General features: G+C 41.5%; 1 protein-coding gene across 1 annotated transcript; it reads right to left on the bottom strand.

Moving 5' to 3' along the window:
- Nucleotides 1–443: 443 nt before the first annotated feature.
- Nucleotides 444–12,761, bottom strand: nfatc4 (nuclear factor of activated T cells 4). Its single transcript, XM_086093386.1, has 13 exons — nucleotides 12,269–12,761; nucleotides 5,016–5,185; nucleotides 4,450–4,956; nucleotides 3,857–4,014; nucleotides 3,545–3,707; nucleotides 3,140–3,240; nucleotides 2,900–3,001; nucleotides 2,647–2,834; nucleotides 2,431–2,571; nucleotides 2,239–2,294; nucleotides 1,708–1,834; nucleotides 933–1,637; nucleotides 444–706 (listed from the first exon to the last, which is right to left on the bottom strand). The coding sequence occupies exons 1-13, from the start codon at nucleotides 12,408–12,410 to the stop codon at nucleotides 636–638; spliced, it is 2,631 nt and encodes an 876-aa protein (XP_085949512.1). The 5' UTR covers nucleotides 12,411–12,761; the 3' UTR covers nucleotides 444–635.
- Between the last annotated feature and the right edge of the window lie 5,000 nt (nucleotides 12,762–17,761).

The raw sequence follows: 17,761 nt of genomic DNA on the forward strand, positions 1-17,761 counted from the left end.
CAACTGCAATGTCGTTTTCAGTCGGCAGCAAGTGACAAAATGGCCGCCCACTGAGATGGATAAATACGAGTTGCTTTGTTGCCTAATTCATATTCCACACATGCAATATTATTTAGAATGTCATGTTTAACCTAGTGGGGGCACATACAACATATTAATGTAAAGGCAATGTTTGGGTTGACTACCCCTTTAATGCTGATGACATCCACAGTATGCGTGTTACGTTTGTGTGATACATTTGATTGTTACCGCCTGAAGGGAGGCAATTATGATTGAAGCACCAAGCTTCCTGTTGCGCATACACACACACACCCACACACACAATGATTACATAACAGAGAGCACACAAGGCACACACTCACCCGTTTGAACAAGCCAGGAATTTTGCTTTTCCAATAGGTAGCCATGACAATGTCATTTTGAGGAAAAAAAACGGACTTCACTCGCTTTCGTAGATAATTTATTTGCAAAGAAAAAATACTTTCCCTTTTATATAAAAAGAAAAACATATATGTACCTATGGCCATAATCACATAAGAAATGTGAATTCCCAGCAATGAAACAGAATAAGTGGAGCAGGAAGTTGCTTAATAGCGAGTGCATTGCGAAAGGACTGATCCTGGAAGTTGCCATCATCATTGTGGTTGCTCGTCCGCGTGTGAGGCGACCTGGTAAGATTCCAAGTCTTGCCCGATGTACTCCGACACTGTCAATCAAGAATGACAAAAAAAAGTGGTCATGAATTGATATTCTATCTATGCGCTTATAGTCAGTATGTCAGACAAAGGACTGTACTAAGAATAATATAATCCAATATGAAATTTAATTTATAATATATATATACATATATATATTTTTTTTTTACAAGAAAAAAATATAGTCAAATCAAAGTGTCACTCATAGTACATTTAACTTAAAGACCTCTCATTCACCTTCCTCAAATGTGATGGGATGCATGGAGTTTGAGCTAGTGAACCCCAGAGGACAATCTTGTATCTTGACATCTCTCTCGTCCCCATGACCCATCCCCGGAACCCTTCCCGGGAGGTCCCAGCTCTCATAGTGGGAGTAAGGCACTGAATACATGTCCTGGTAGGCGCTCTGGGATGTTGGAGGGGAGGGACACATCTCTTGAGGATAAGCGGTGTACTGGGGGTATGGTGGGGTGGGAACAGGAGGCAGAGGTGATGAGGAGATGGGGCTGCCAGCTGGAAAAGGGCTAAGAGAAGAGGAGTGGGAGGGAGAGGGCGAGGAGGACAGGTAGGGTGAGTCTAGCCAGGGGGAAGGGGATGGTGGTTGTGGACCGCGGAGGTACAGAGGTGGAAGGAGCTCAGTGAAACCCAGCTCCAGGTTCTCAAAGCTGGGGTGATGCTCAGACACGGCGGGACCCATCCCACCAGGATCCTCTGTTACAGTGTCAGCGCTGTACTCCTCCTGGTAAGCCACGCTAGTGCACGGAGGGGAGTAGGGTGATGGGTACGAAGACAGTTGAAAGCCCAGGCCTGTCTGCTCTTCAACTATGGGGTCGCACCCCACGTTCATTCTGGACTGACCCCCCACCGAAGAACACACCACCCCTGCATCCAGAGGCGGCGCCTGGGGCCGGGACAGCAGTGGGTCCTCTTCCTTGAACATGACTGCAGGAAAAGCAACACAAAAAATTGAACCACCAGTACTGTAGCAACATTTTACGACGTTAATACTAACTGGGGACGTATTTAAAGCAATGAGTGCTGCTCCTTTTCCTCTTCCCATTGGAGACGTAAAGAGTGACCGACACTGGACGAGGGATGGACAGGTCGCAGTAAGGCGGCACCCTCGCGCACAGCAAACACTAATGGAAGCAACAACACATTGATGCTGAATGACAGGCGAAATCATCTATCCTTCCACTTAAACAGAGTTAGTTGCAGAGGAAGCACAGTAGCTCAGACTTCCTCCCCCAGTCACTTCATCCAGCTCTACCATGGGAATTCCAAGGCTTTCCTAGGCTAGCTGAGAAATAGTCGCTCTAGCAGGTGCTGCGTCTTTCCCGGGGCCTCCTCCTGGTGGGACGTGCCAAAACACCTCACCAGGGAGGTGTTCAGGAGGCATCCCAAGCAGATGCCCGAGCCACTGCATCTTCCTCCTACCGATGTGGTGGAGCAGAAGCTCCTGTTCTTTGGGTTACTGTCCACAGCTCGTGAATATGATGAGGTGAGTGAAGGAAACGTAGACAGAAAACTACGCAAGAACTACCTCGTTGCAGTTGTCACGGTCCACGTAGGCATCCTCTTCCCACTGAAGTTTACCATCTGATTATTTGGGAGACAGAGCAGGAACAAAAACTGTCATCAATTAATTGTCAATCAAACATGATGGAAAACTCCATCATTCTATTCCATCCTTTCATTGGGATACTACCAACAATAGAAATGTTACTCTGCTCACCTGTGCTTCTCTCCATGAAAACAACTCTAGAGATAGCCATGAAGTTGGTGCCGCTCAGCAGGAGCTCCTCCCCACCCTCTACTGAACAGGAAGTGAGGCTAACTGACTCGATAACAGGCAGCTCCTGCGCTGACCGCTGGGCTGCGACGGACACAGGACAAAATCAGGCCTGCGTTTCACTGCCTGCAGCCACTGGAGGCCGGAGCGACCACTCACAGCATTCGATGGGCAGTGAGGCCACCTGCAGGGCCAGGACCCGACCAGGGGGGAAAGCAGGGGGGGACACAGGGAGGTGGGTGCGGAAAACCAAGCGGACACGTGTGTTCTTCCTGCCGACATCAGTTTCGCCCTTTCTCAGTTCAATGTCCGAGTTCCTCAACTTGAGAATTCCGGCGCAGTCGATGCTGCGATGTTTAAGCATGTGATTGTCAACCCCATCATCTTTCAAACTGAATCTCAGTCTACTTACAGGGCAGTCATGTGGTTCTCAGGGTTGAGGGGGATGTCTAGAACTTTTGTTCCTGCCTGGATGTTCTCATGACTGGTGGTACCCACCATTTTCCCTGTCACCCTGAAAAGCAGATAAACCTCGAGGAAGCAACTTAAGTCCATTGTTGTTACGTGGTTCGATATCTAGTTTTTGGTCATCTCCAAATCAGAAGATTTATGAGATGAGATCTACATCACCTTTCTGAGAGCTTCATAGTACCTGTGTATCTGATAGAAGGGGTGTGGCCTGATGGAGCGGTCATCTGCGGTTCCCACGAATACCTGGAGAGAAAGCGGTTTCCTCTCATTGTATCCAAACAGCTGCAAAGAGGGAAAATAAACCAAAACTGAGATTAGCTGATGTGTCCAAAAATATAGAAATTGTAAAATTATTTTCTGCTGTCAGTATCAGTGCATGGTGTCCAGGTGCACCGCCGGGGATTTAGAGAAAATAATAACATGGTTTAAGTTAATTTGAGCATGTTTTGAGTCTTTGACCCCTGCTTTAGAGGGAGACAAAGTCAAAGTTTCCAACACTGCTTCAAAGCTACAATTGGCCCTGTCAGCCATCGGCCCTTACACTCATTACCACTTTGCCCTTCTTACGGCGCCCCTACGGTGTCACCTTGACAACTGGATGCCCGGTCGGAGTGGCCTTGACGGCTCCTCTGCTCCCTTCAGTCTCATAGTGGGCTCGGTGGTGTGGCCTGGGTTGCACCTCGATGCGCAGCTCGTACTGGTCAAACTGGGAGGTTAGTGGCCAGTCGAGTGGCGGCAGGGCATTAGACCTGCACACGTTTATATGACAAGGTTACACTGGCAACATGTAAAGTAGCTCATCAGACCTCAGATTTGGACTCCCCTGAGACTTCATCCTAAACTGTGGTTTAAGTGAAATGGGGCCCGAGATAAAGGGTTTCCCCTAATGACTCCTTGCCTGAAGAGAGGACTGTGGGCGTTGGCTCGGGTCCGGCCCCAGGCCAGAGCAGGGGGAACCGAGAGATAGTCCATACTCATCGAGGAGGGCTCTCTCCTGGTCTGCAGGGTCTCTGCTTGCTGTTGCCCAGGGGCCTGCTCCTGATCCCTCGGAGACAACTTTGGGGAATGACAAGTTGAGTTAAGTTTTCCAGGTGGAATCAAAAACCGTCTTGGAATTTTGGTTCTAAAAACAGATGGTTTGGTTTATGTTTCAGGTGAGAGAGGGTTTTGGGGTTAGGGTTGGTATGGGGTTAATTAGACGTTAGACTCAGGGGGTTGGCTTGGGATTGGGTTTGTGACAAGGTAGGGTTTTGGGATAGTGTTAAAATCAAGTTTTTTGGGTGGGGTAAGCCAGTGGTAGGCCCAGGGTTTTGGATTGTGGTAGGGGCAGGGTTTGTGGTTAGGATTGGGATAGTGTGTGTGTCAGATTTTAGGGTGAGGGTTGAGTTTTGGGTTAGCGTTGGGGTTCCTCAGGGTTTTGGGTAGTGTTAGGGTTGAGCATGGGTTACGGTTAGGCAATCTACAACTATTTAATCATGTGGCCACCATTACCTGCTCCATAGATGTCTTCCTCGTTTTCTGTGGAACACTGAGCTCACAGCTGCCAGGTGATGCTTGTGACAGAAGGCTGGAGTCTCCCCCCTCCATGACGCCTCCCTGCAACTCCTCGGAGTAACTCCCCCTGCGGGACGAGCAAGGGGACGCTAGAGGCGAGTTCCTCCGCTTCTTTCCGCCCGGCGAAGTCGGCCGGGAGGACGGTGAGAGCCCAAAATGGAGTGTGGCCTCGCTGAGCTCCTCTTCTTCCACCAACAGGGAGTCACAGCTGGAGGCCGGACTCAGCCAGCCACGGGATGAGGGGCTGGAGGCAGGGCTGGGGCTGAGTGAGCCGGGGCACCTGTCTCGGTAGGTGAAGGGGTCCATCAGGGGAAGATAGAGGCGCTCCCGGTCCCACCTACTGCCGCTCTCTACGTCCCAGGAGAGTGCGGGTGCTGGCTCATCCTCGGGCGAGATGGTGGTGATCTGGATACTGGGACACTCCACCACACGGGACTCTGAAACCTAGTGCTTTCTTTGAATCATCTGTTTCTATAGAATTAACTTTTGCTAAGTTTTCTTACCTGAACGGAGCGGGCTGGCAAGCTTTCATAGGTTCCGCTGAATTCTCTGGCCGGCGCTCTCCGTGGAGGCGGGGAATGCATCCCGGCCCTCTGTTTGGCCGAGGGTGGCGGGCTGGGGATGCTAACTGGGGAGCGCTCTGCATGAGAGGTGGCACAGTGGCCGTCTGCAACTGATTATTGAATAGGGTCGTCAGAACACATGGCACAAAAACATGAAGACTAGGTGTGGTGGTACAGTACACTGTGTGTGTATATATATATATATATATATATATATATATTATTATTATTATTTATTTTTTATTTTTTTGCATGTTAAACCAAACCATGACGGCTGCCCTTAGCAACATCCCGCATGGGAATACCTCATTATATGTCCATAGAATGTTGTAAACATCTTTGTGGCAAGTGTATCCATTTCCATCACCGTTAGCCATGCGTCAATTTCACTTGGTTTGCTGAAAGCTCATTGTTGCCATACGAGCGACTCACGCACAGTTAGCATCTTAGCAAGGCCTTTTCAAGGGAAATGTGCATTTTGTACATTTTCAAGCCATCCATTACAAAATGTTCACTTATTAGCCAAAGAATATGGTGCTGAAAAAGTGATGCATCATTTTTAGACATTGTTATTGTGCGGCAGTGACAACGGGAGGAAGTTTGCATGCTAACGAGCTAACAATCTGTTTAAAGTAAATATTTTTGATGCTTTTAAAGTTGTGTCCATTATGTTTTCAAATTATCTGTAGTATTCAACACAATGTGAAATAATAGCACATGAAGACACTTCTATGATGCTGTGGTAATGTGTTGGAATTGGCATGCTAACCAAATAGAAGCAGTAATTTTAGTCCATAGTGATCACCAATTATTGCTGCAATTAGCACGCCAGCAGTTAGCTAATGTCTATAATCATATCTAATATCTTTCGAGCTATCTAATATCTGAACGAAAATAGATCAAAACAAAATGTTTTCATATTTTTTAGTTATTTCATCTTGCTGCACTACCAAGTTGTTTACATTAGCGCCGTCTACTGTATCTAAGATTTCTGAAGGAAACCTAGAAAGTTTATACACCCATTTAAAATATAATTTTTGTGAAGTATGTCTCTTAAAATGTTGAGGCAAAGTCCGAACACCCAGTTTGCATATTTTAATATGTATTTTTTTATAATTAAAAATAACTGACTTTGGCATAGATTGTAGATTTTGTTGGTTATTCACGGGCACTAGTCTATTTCTTAACCAACAGCTAATCCTTATGCGAAAATAACTTGCTTGTGAAGGTGAATAAAGTGCATTTTTTGGTCTGCTAAACCTGAGCTTTTTTGGAGTTGTTAAATCCAACTGCTTTGCCAAAAAAAATGAACAAATGGCGAAAAATAAATTGTTGCTCAATCCTCGCACTTTTGTGCACAATCTATTTAATGGGAATAGTTTTATAGTGCAAAAAAGCCCCAAAATCTGGCTGCCCATGTCAAACTTCATTTGATCAGATAAGTATAAATGTCCCATAAATAATCAGGCCCTTCTCATAATTCTGCATAGTCATATGGAAAGCATTTATTCAATAGCCACTACGCGCACACACACGCGCACACACATACACCACTTTTTTTTGGGCCCTGACAACAAAGACTCACAGCACTCACGAAATGTTGAAACGTACATTTGGCCCGCACAACGCTACCAATAATTATCTTCTGCTAATGGTGATTATTCACACCATGATTTCCTGTCGTTTTTTTTTATGTTCATTTTTGGGGGGGGGGGGGGCAACATTGACGCACAGCATCAACTCAATTAAGGTAGGGGAAAAAAGAAAAATGTTTCCTGGCAATAACAATATTTCCAAGTCATTAACGCTGCTGCAGTACTGGAATGTTTCAGGTTTAAACAAATAAAAAATGAAAAAAGATTTTTTTATAAAAAACCCACAAAAGTTAAAAATAAATAAATAAAAGTCTAAAATATGGAAAGTGATTGCTAGAGGGTAAAATAAAAAAATACATTCAAAACTACACAATGAAAAAAAAAAGTGGAAAATACTGTATTATAAAGAAAATAATGGATGATAATAATGGCAATGCAAATAAAAGGTAAAATTCAAATTGAAAATATATATAAATAAAATGTAAAAATGTAAAAAAAAAATAATAATAAACAATGTAGCTAAATCATATGCTAATCAATGTAATAATACAATAACATAGTAAATGTTGTCAGTTTACACTTTACTAAGGTCCAATAGAATCTGTTCTTGAACCATCCGTTTCAATTTCAAAACAATTTTTCTCCATTGAAAATAATGGCAATAGAAATACTCTTTTTGTTTCAGTTTCCGTCATTGAACTTCTTATGTGTTTACCTTTAGTGGCGAAGGTGTAAAGTGAAGTCGACTTGCAAAGAGGCCTTGTATGTCTCATTTGTGGGCTCTCGTTAAATTGAGCGCTCACATCAAATTATGCTTTTACTTTTGCTATGTAACTAGTGTGAATTCCAAATTCTGAGACTTAAAGAGGTGTTGGAATTTAGAGCTTCCATTGACCCAAACCCCCAGAGGTGGGTGTCACCTTTAGTGGTTCTCCCATGCTGCTTCGGTGTATGAATATCTGAAGGCCTTGATTTACATGCTTAAATGATTCTGTGACCATGCTCATAGCTCAATGATATCTCAAATGTATCCATCCAGCCACCCATCCGTTTTCTTCCACTTATCCGGGGTCAGGTCACAGGAGCAGAAGCTCAGACATAATCTCCCCAACGTTTGCTGGTTTGTCCCAGAGGGACGTACAGGAAACATCTCACTAGGAAGGTGTCCAGGAAGCCTTCTAAACAGATGCCCGAGCCACCTCATCTGGCTCCTTGCGATGGGGAAAACCAGTACCTCAATTATGAGCCCCTCCTGGACGACCGAGTCTCTCACACCAAGGGTGAGCCCCGGACATCATGCGAAGGAAACCCATTTTGGCTGTTTTTATCAGGTGTCTTGTTCTTTCAGTCAGGATAAGGGTAGGAACATCGATTGACGAGTAAATCTAGAGCTTTGCCTTTCCGCTCAGCTCCTTCTTTACCTCAACAGACCAATGCAGAGTCCTCATCACTACAGTGTCTGCGCTGATCCGCCTGTCAATTTCTCGCTCAATTCTTCCCTCAATTGCAAACAAGACACTTGAACTCTTCCACTTGGGCAGGATCTCATCCCCGATCTTGAGAAATCACTCCCCACTTTTCCGACTGGGGACCATGGTCTCAGATTTTGGGTCATTCATTCTCTTCCCAACCGCTTTAAGCTCCAGTGAAACCAACAGAACCACATCCTCTCCAAAAAAGCATCGATGCAATACAGTCACCAAACTGGAACCCCCTCAACGCCTCGGCTGTGCTTAGAAATGCTGTCCGTATAAACAGAATTGGTACCAAAGAGCAGCCTTGGTGCAGCCCAATCCTCACTGGAAACAAATCCGACTTACTGCTGTGGTTCAAAGACGGTCCGACGAGAAACATGGGTGAATTCCTTCTCAAAGTCCACAAAGGACATGTAGACTGGTTGGCCGAGCTCCCATGCACCCTTGTGGACCCTGCTGAGGATGTTGAGCTGATCCACTGTTCCACGGTCCAGGACAAAAACTACAGCGCTCGTTCTGAATTGGAAAATCGACTTCCCGATTGACCCTTCTCTTCAGCACCCTTGAATAGACCTTACCTGGGAGTCTGATGAATGTGGCCCTCTTGTAGTTTCAAAACACCCGCTTTCCCCTTCTTCTTAAAAAGGGGGACCATTCACTGTTGAGTGTAAACCAAGACAGCCCCACCACATCCAGAGCCAACAAGTCTTTGCCAAGAAAGAGCTTTCTCACCACCTTGGAGATAGACGAGCCCATCTTAGAGACCCCAGATTTCCTCACGGAAAGGTGTTTGGAATTGACTTTGAAGACCACGAAGTATTCTCCCCACTGATTCACACTGTTCAGACAAGCAGCGCACCGTCTCCCCTATACAGAGTTGATGATGCACCGTTTCCCCCTCCTGAGACGGCAGACCACAATTTCTTGGAAACCAACCGGAAGTCTTTTTCCATGGCCTCGCTGAGCTCTTTCCATGCCCAGATTTTTTGCCCCAGCGACCACCAATGCTCCAACTGTCGAGACCTACCAACCCAAAGGCAGAAGGGCGCTACCCTCGCGTTCACCGAAGTAAACCCCAGCATATAGGCACCAAACCCGGCGGGCAGTATGTCCATAACTACTCGACACATCTCAACAAGGGCACTTCCAGATTGGAAGAGAGTCCAACCCCTCTCAAGAGTACTGGTACTAGAGTCCAAGCCATGTGGAGGCGAGCAAGACTACAATATCTAGTCGGATCTTCTCGACCTTGCACAATGTACATCCTAACAACATAATTAAATAGAATGTAAATAATAAACCCCATCTTTATTTTACCACCAGGTGGCAGTATAATACATACAGCCATATTAATCATAACTTTAGATTTAATGACTTGACTCAAAGTCTCGACTAAGCTGTGAGTATTGTTGTATGCTAGTTTACATTTGTTGCTAATGTAAAAATAAACAAATATAAGTTCAAACCTTTATGACTACACCGCAACATGGATGCTAGTTAGGGGCGGCATGGCTCGGTGGTCGAGCGGTCGTTTCCCATCTGTGAGGTTGTGGGTTCAATCCTCACCCCTGGGGTCCATTTCACAAAGCAGGTTCAACAAACTCTGAGACTAACCCTGAACAGCGACTTGGCCTACCCTGAGATAGGAAACTGCGTTTTCGGTTCCAGGACAGCTGATTTGAATTAGTTTTAAAAACGCAGAGTAGGTTCACCTGGAGTTACCACCACAATAAAAAGACCGCAACAATGGAGCCCCGATTGGACGAGGCACCATGGCCACCATACTCCTCTCAACTGGAAGTCTTAATGCAATCATATGGCAAATTTAAACACGTCTTTAGAAAAAAAGTGCAACACCGCAGCGGCTCCCCGTAGAGGGAGGCGGCGTGGGAGAATGTTGCTGCAAATTTAAATGTAGTCCTTTCCAGTCACAATAATATTACAGGGGAAACCTGTTGAATAGTAGCTAATTATTTTTATTTCATTTGAGTGCAATTCTGCGAGAGAGGAGAAAATAAAATATAAAAAACTCAAGATGAAATATAAAAACATTATTCAAATGGGTATAAGAAACAAATTGCGCAACACAATATATGCTGGGATGACTACGGCTGGTAATGTTGCAAATGTAAGGACGGATTAGTTTGTGTATGTGGATGTGAAAAGGTACCGTTCAAAAAGGTAACTGTCAGGAAATGCCAGAACATCTATGCACGGCCTGATAACCATCTCACGGCGAATATTGAATTCCCTGTGCATTAATGCTGCCTGCACACTCTAAAAAGAGAATTGTTGAACCAATTTAAGATTACAAATTGAATTGTTGACCAACTTAATAAAATCGCATCTAAGGCATTTTGCTGTGTGTTAGCATTAAGCTAATATCCTTTTCTAAGATAAAGTTAACTTAACTCATTCGCTGCCAGAGACGGCTATCGACGTCAAAAATTCCTTTTAACATTAGTTTAACATTTTTTACCACTTTTGTTAACAAGAGTATGAAAAGCTAGATTTATTTATTTATTATTGTTTTATTGTACAGATATAAAATTTGTGATGAATCGTGAGTTAACTAGTGAAGTCATGCAATTAATTACGGTTAAAAATTGTAATCGCCTGACGCCCCTAATTTTTAATAATCTTTTCTTATTTTTATTTTTTAATAAATAAATAATAAATACTTCTCTTTTTTTTGTTGAAAAAAATATAAGAAATTGGGGGCATCAGGTGATAAAAATTTGTAATCGTAATTAATCACATGACTTCACTAGTTAACTCACAATTAATCACAAATTTTACATCTGTTCTAAATGTACAAAAAAAATTCTAGGTTTTCTTACTCTTGTTAACAAAAATGGGAAAAAAAACGTTAAACTAATAGAAATAGTTCAAATGAAGTTTGACGTCTATAGCTGTCAATGGCAGCGAATGAGTTAATGTGCTTAGGTACACAACGTACCTAACGTACCTACGTTTCTCTTTGTTTTATGTTTAGCTTTAAACCAAAAGCTCAATTTTAAAGTACATTTCAAGGGGAGTGCCCTCAATTTTGAAGAATTGTTCCCTGACTGCCAAACTACTTCTTATTGTGAAATTGGCTCCCAACATCTACTGTTCGTAACTAGGGATGTAACAATAATGGCAATATCGTGATATCGTTTTATTAAAACTGCCACAATATCGCCGTCGTCATGTCACGATATTAAAAGCAGCACGTCTGTTAAAAAAAGTCAGGGTGATTTCCATTTGGCTAGGTGGCTAGTTTTTTTTTTTTTACTGCAGTTTAATTCTCACTTGGCATGTTTTGGCCCTTCTATGTTTAAAATCCACGCTAATCATGAGATGAAGGGGAACGTAATATGCTTGTGAACCGAGTCAGTATGTGGAGGAACTCAATGTGTGCGTGCATTAGCAAGTAAGTGCCTCAATATTAAGCGTTATTAGAGATTGTAGGTTATTTATATGCATTGCTGTAATGTACAAAAAGCACAATATTGTGGGGGGGGGGGGTTTCAGTATGAGCTCATTTTTTTTTACAATATTGTGACCTTTTTTTTATATCGCCAATCTACCCACAATATCGTGATAATTATCGTGCCGTGACCTTCATATGGTGATAATATCGTATCGTAATGTTTGGATATCGTTACATCCCTACTCGTATCTCAAATTTTTGCTTGCAACTCAAAAGCAACAATTGCCAGAGTCTTGGCTCGTATCTCAAGAAACTCACAAGTCGGCCACTCAAAGTTGAAGTAACACTGTACAGTGGTGTCGTGAGATACGAGTGACCCAGCTTACTAGTTCTTTGAGCAATGGCATAGTTCAGCCATGTTTGGAGAACATTTTGAGATACAAGCATGTATGATGGCAGTGAACCTGGCATCTCAAGGCACCACTGTATTTGTGTGCGCGTAAGGAGGGGGGTGAGCGTGTGGAGGTTCCTTCCCACATGGCAGCTGTTAACTTGCACGCACGCCTGATTAGAACCACATTGAGTCTGCATGCACACACACGTAAAGTCCACCACACACACTTCAAACACACATGCACGAATGTTCCCATGCATGTCAGACCTCCCGGGGAGATCTCCTTTCACATACGAGAATCGCTTGTGACTGACCCACACTGCTGCCGCTGCTGTCAGGGGGCTCCACGGAGCCAGAGCCGGAACCCTCCTCCTCCGGCCGCGGCGAGTCTTCCTCGAACACCAGCTTGAACTCGAACTCGCCCTCCTCCCAGCCGGAGCCCGGCGCGGCCCCCATCGGCGAGGAGATTTCCCAAAAAGAAAAAGTCGTGGTTTTTTTCTTCCGAGGAGGAAGAAGGGGGGTTTCTGTCCTTTAAGTGCCCGTCATGACGCAAACTGCCTCCGCTCTTGGAAGAACTTTTCCAAAGGTCTTCTTCAAACTTGATGTCTTGCTTATACTAAAGTTTTTTTTTCTGTTTGTCCCAGTCAGTCTTTTCTTTCATCCTCACGCTACTCCGAAGAAGAGGAGGAGGAGGAGGAAGAGGAGGAGGGAGGAAAAAGAAGTTGATGAAATATTTTTGTCGTCCTTTACCCTTAATTGCCTCTGGGTGGGTTCTGCGCCTCCGTCGCTCGGTCCCCATAGGGTCACCCTGCCTGTCAATCATCAGAACCCCCCGCCCTCTTACCCCTACTTCCCTCACATCCTCCTCCTCTCATCAAGTTTGCCGTGTGACCACCAGGGCCCTGAACGCATCACTCCCCCCTTTTTTGGCTCTCGTTCTTCCTTCGCCGCCCCTTACCCGTCCCCCCCCCTCCTTCCTTCTTTTTCTTCTCCCCCGTTCCCACTTTATGAGCCCCCCTTACCTCCCTCCTCTCCTCTCCGTCAGAGATCTGTTTCTCATTATCCGCTGCAGTCTGTCTGAGTCAGGAGACGAAAAACTTAAATAAACACCCCTCTCTCCGGCTTAGACCAGCTCCCCGGGCCCAGCCCCCCTCGCCACTCGGGAATCATCGGGAATCACGTCGCGCTACTTGAGGGGTCTCGTTCGCCGACACGCCCCAAAATGCGTTGTGAATGTTTGGCCTAAGATTGCTTGTAAAATGTACCGTAGTGTTATCACATTCAATAATCAGTGACATAGACAGAAATGTTTGACAAGTTTGTTATTTGTGAATTTGGCGGCAATCAGATAAAATCACTGTAGAAGTTCGTAGACTAACTTTAAAAAGCTCGCTTCAAAGCAAAATGTGAGATTTTTTTGTGGATCTACCCATAATGTACATTGCTTATCATTTTCACACTGCAAAAAGGACAGTAGAAAATTTAAGGAAAAAAAATTGTAAAATAAGAAAATTATGACTTCAAATAAACAAAATGATCTGCCAACAGAACAAGAAAATTTTACTTCAATTTACCTGTAAGATTTTGAAAAATAATACTAGGCCCATATCAACCACGGTGGTCTTGAAAATAGTATTTTTAGAATAAAAACAACTCATGTTGACTTTTTAAAGCTGTAATAAGTAGAGCTATTTTTCTTTAAATACATAAGGATTTTTTTTACGCTTGTGTCAAGCAAGGGAGGTGACGGGTCCCATTTTTATAGTCTTTGATATGACCCAGCCAGGGATTGAACCCACAACCTCCAAGTCCGAGGGTTGGCACTCTACCGCTGGTAGAAGAAGAAAAAAATTGCTTAGTAAAGATAACAAAACGAATCACTCAAGCTATATTGCACTTTTGTCTGATTGTTTTCATACTTGTATTTTTTCCATTTATCTTATTGCTAAATTATGCAAAATCTTAAAATAAGAAAATTCAATTTAGGAAACCCCAGTTCAGGACCTTTGATGTTGGTTAGTTGTCATCTTAAAATGTGGGAAATGCTTGTTTTAAACATCGCAGTACTGAAAATTGGCTGTTAACACTCGAATAAGATAATTATGTCATATGTATCTTAAAATAAGCAGAATAATCTTGCCTGACTTTCAAGTAAAAATAAAAATAACAAAATAAGCTAATTTAGGTTAAATTTAAGAAATTATATCTTACTTAAGATTTCAGTTTTTGCAGCGCATGTTGATAAAGGAAAGTAGCTTTGGGTGTGTTTTATGGTGACACATCAAGAAATTTGTCTTTGAAGAACCCCTGGAATTGACCCCAAAAGATCCAAAAGACCTCCCGTGTCTTTTCAGGCTTGCCTTCTTGAGACTTTTTTTGTGGCTCTACTCATGACCGCGGTGCCTACAAAATTTGATGCTGCTAAGTCAAACTGGCTTTTCAAAGAATTACAACAGACTTCATAAATTTAAATCAAAATGACCCCAAAATGACTGATTCAAAACAAAATGGTGGACTTGTGGTGTCTTTTTCAGCATGGCATATGGAATATTCATGGTAGACATTAAATGTCGTGTTGCTAAGGGAAACAAACTGGTTTTAAGGGGTGAATTTTCAAAATAGTCCAGCTGCTGCTACCAAACTTAAATTTACTAAAATGGCCAAAAGACTTCCTGTGGATTTTCAGGCCTGGATTCCAGATACATTTTGGTTGGGTTACTCACGGTAGACAATTGGGGCTTTTCCACCGCCGGAATTTTTGAAGAACTTTTCAATTTACCTTGGTAAAATTCAGTTTGCACGTTTTTCCACCAACAAAAATTTCCGGGGTAATTAAATTCCCCAGGGAACATCCGAGTACTAGCAGCAGGGTCTTGCTGAGCCAAGCTGGAACTTTGAGGGGACGGGCTGCACTTATGGAGGACCAAAATTTCCACAAAAAAAAAAAAAAAAGACTAGATAAATAAATAAATGACTAAAAGTGAAAATAAAAATGGATACAAAAAATTATTTTCAAAAATTTAATTCCCAAAAATAAATATAAATGGAAAAAAATAAAATAAAAAAATATATATGCATAAATAAATAAAAGTAAAAATAAATGCAAAAATAAAAAAACGAGATTCAAAAAAATAAATATAAAATTAAATGTCGAAATAAATACAAAAATAAATATATAAATATAATTAAATATCAATCAATAAATAACATTTCGTCCTGGCAGAGCGTCTGCAGTATGAAATAAATAAATGTGAGAGCAGAGTGTTTTTATTGATTGATTGATATTTAATTCTATTTGTATATTTATTTTTGCATTTTATTTTGACATTTATTTTTTTTATCTTGTTTTTTATTTTTGTATTATATATATATATATATATATGTTATTTTTATTTCCATTTATATTTATTTTTTGGGATTTCGTTTTTGAATTATATTTTTTATATCCGTTTTTATTTTCACTTTTAGTCATTTGTTTATTTATTTAGTCATTTATTTATTTTGGCAGTTTTGGTCCTCCATATGCACTGACAAAGGCTGATTGGTTGTTCAAATTGGGGGGGGGGGGGTACATCAAACTCATACGTCATCAAACTAATTTGAATTAATTGCCGAGAACTCTTAAGACGCTGTGGAAACACAAATTATAAATTCCCTGCGGAACCTTCAAAACCAAGAACTTCCTTTACCCAGAACTCAAAGATCCTGGGCTTGTTGGTGGAAAAGCAGCTAATGCTATTAAATATCATATTGCTAAGTGAAAACATGTTTGGGGCAAGTCATTAAACTTCGCTGACATGCTCCATCCACACACAATGATGCAAACGCTAATTAATTACAATTAAGCAACTGTCTAGTATATGAGGTTCAAAATTGGTAACAATTGGACAAAACATCTCAAACAAGTTTGATTGAACGACCTACATGAGCAAAATGACCCTTAAAAGGGGCTGCTAAAAACCAAAATGGTGAACTTCTTGTGTGTTTTCCAGCATGGTTTTCTTGAGCTGTTTTTGTGGGTCTCTTTGATATAGAACAGCAATCTCAGAAAGTTGGAGAAAGCTATCCAGATATTTAAAAAAAAAAATGTGTACATCACATTTTGTACGAAACCTTAATAAATTCTTAAGTGAACATATGACATTTTCTTTCTACAAAATAGAAAATACATCACTCATAACACTAAATTCTCATGAGAATGGGCCCAGTTGTACTTTTTGGATAACATTATACGTCTTTATGTAAAAAAGGAAAGAGCATCACATTTTGTCAGAAATGCCATTAAACCCTAGTGAAAATGGGTCATTTTCTACTCGGGTAAGAATGACAATTTTACAGGAAATATGACAAAATTCTCAAGAGAATGAGTCCTTTTGTACTCAAAAATTTGGTAGGAAGTCCTACTAAATTCTTCAACAAATGTGTGCTATACTTTTTAAGCAAAAAGAAAAGAACATCACATTTTGTCGGAAAATCCATCTTATTTTTTTAAATAAAAACTTTGTGCAAAAAAGTGATTTAAAAAAAACTACTAAATTCTCTAAATAACATGCTGAATCGTCTCTCTGCAACAAAAAAAGAGCATGCATGTTGTATGAAATCCTACCAGATTCTTGAGAGAAAATCATGCATTCCTTTTGAGCAACAACAACAAAAAACTCATTTTTGTAGGAAATCCTGCTAAAATCTTTATTAAGAGAACTTTTGGTAAGATAAAGGGCATCATCATTTGTTGGAAATACTACTAAATGATCATATAAATGGGTCATTTTCGACTAATGCGTTACGTTTTGTGGAAAGTCCTACTAAAGAGTTCATCTTGCAAAGATAATCAGATGATGCGGTGAACTCGTCCAACGTGGAAAGTTTGCTCTTCGCGAGTGTGAAAATGACATTCGGCCGTGAAAGAAAGCAAGAATAATAAAGTGGCTAAAATTATCTTTTGTCAGATGATGACCGAAGAAATGTTGTCCTCGACCTCATGAACAAAGAAAAGACAGCTTTTCAGATGTGGTGTGACCTTTCATAATTCATGCAAAAGTGTGGATTGTCCTCAAGGTTAAATCTTACTTAATCTGGCTCTTGTTTGGAAAGTGTCGCCCCCAAGTGGCGGACTACGGGAACCTACACCCACTGTGAATGGCATGATTTATTGACCCTAATGTTTTAAGACATGCACCGCCTTCAACATACAGAGGAAATAATTAATTTGTCATGACTCTTTCTACCATATTGGCCTTTTTTTTTCTCCATTGATCCTTTATCATGCACTCTTAGAGATTTTATTCTCATTCATACCATAGATCGATAGAGAAACGGATAGATTGATTTTAATCTTATACACCCACGCAAAGTGGCACACAAAGTTTGGGTAAGTCGTAAAATTACAATAGTAATTGCTTCAGGGGAGTTTATTTTTAGTTGTTTTTAATATAAAATATTTTTCAATCAAAATTATCTTTTTATTTGGTAGAATGTGTTTTCTAGGAAATTGTAACTTTTTTTAAGAAGTCCTATTTTGGTCAGTTTTTGAGATGTTTATTATTTTTTTGGGGGGGGGGGGAAAGATCATAGATTATTATTGTTAGCAAAAACATTCAATGAAAACATTTTTTTATTTTGAAAATTATTTTAAAAAGTCATTATTTTTAAAAACTTTTTTAGGGGGGGAAATTCCTTTAAAATAAGTAATATTTTTCTGCAGGAAAATCGAAGGGAAAAATATTGACTTTTTAAAGTCAGTTATTCTACTAAAAAGATTCTTAAAAATGCATTTTCAAGGAAGCAAAAAAATACTTTGAAAAAAA

This window comes from Leptonotus elevatus, chromosome 1, assembly GCF_054856555.1.
Source record: "Leptonotus elevatus isolate MCC_2025b chromosome 1, RoL_Lele_1.0, whole genome shotgun sequence".
NCBI lineage: Eukaryota > Metazoa > Chordata > Actinopteri > Syngnathiformes > Syngnathidae > Leptonotus > Leptonotus elevatus.

Coding starts and splice junctions, on each gene's coding strand:
- nfatc4 (XM_086093386.1), bottom strand. CDS start 12,410: ATGGGGGCCGCGCCGGGCTCCGGCTGGGAGGAGGGCGAGTTCGAGTTC. Junction 4,015..4,449: donor GGAAGACATCTATGGAGCAG/GTAATGGTGGCC, acceptor CATTCCCCAAAG/TTGTCTCCGAGGGATCAGGA. Junction 2,572..2,646: donor CTCACTGCCCATCGAATGCT/GTGAGTGGTCGC, acceptor TGTCCGTCGCAG/CCCAGCGGTCAGCGCAGGAG.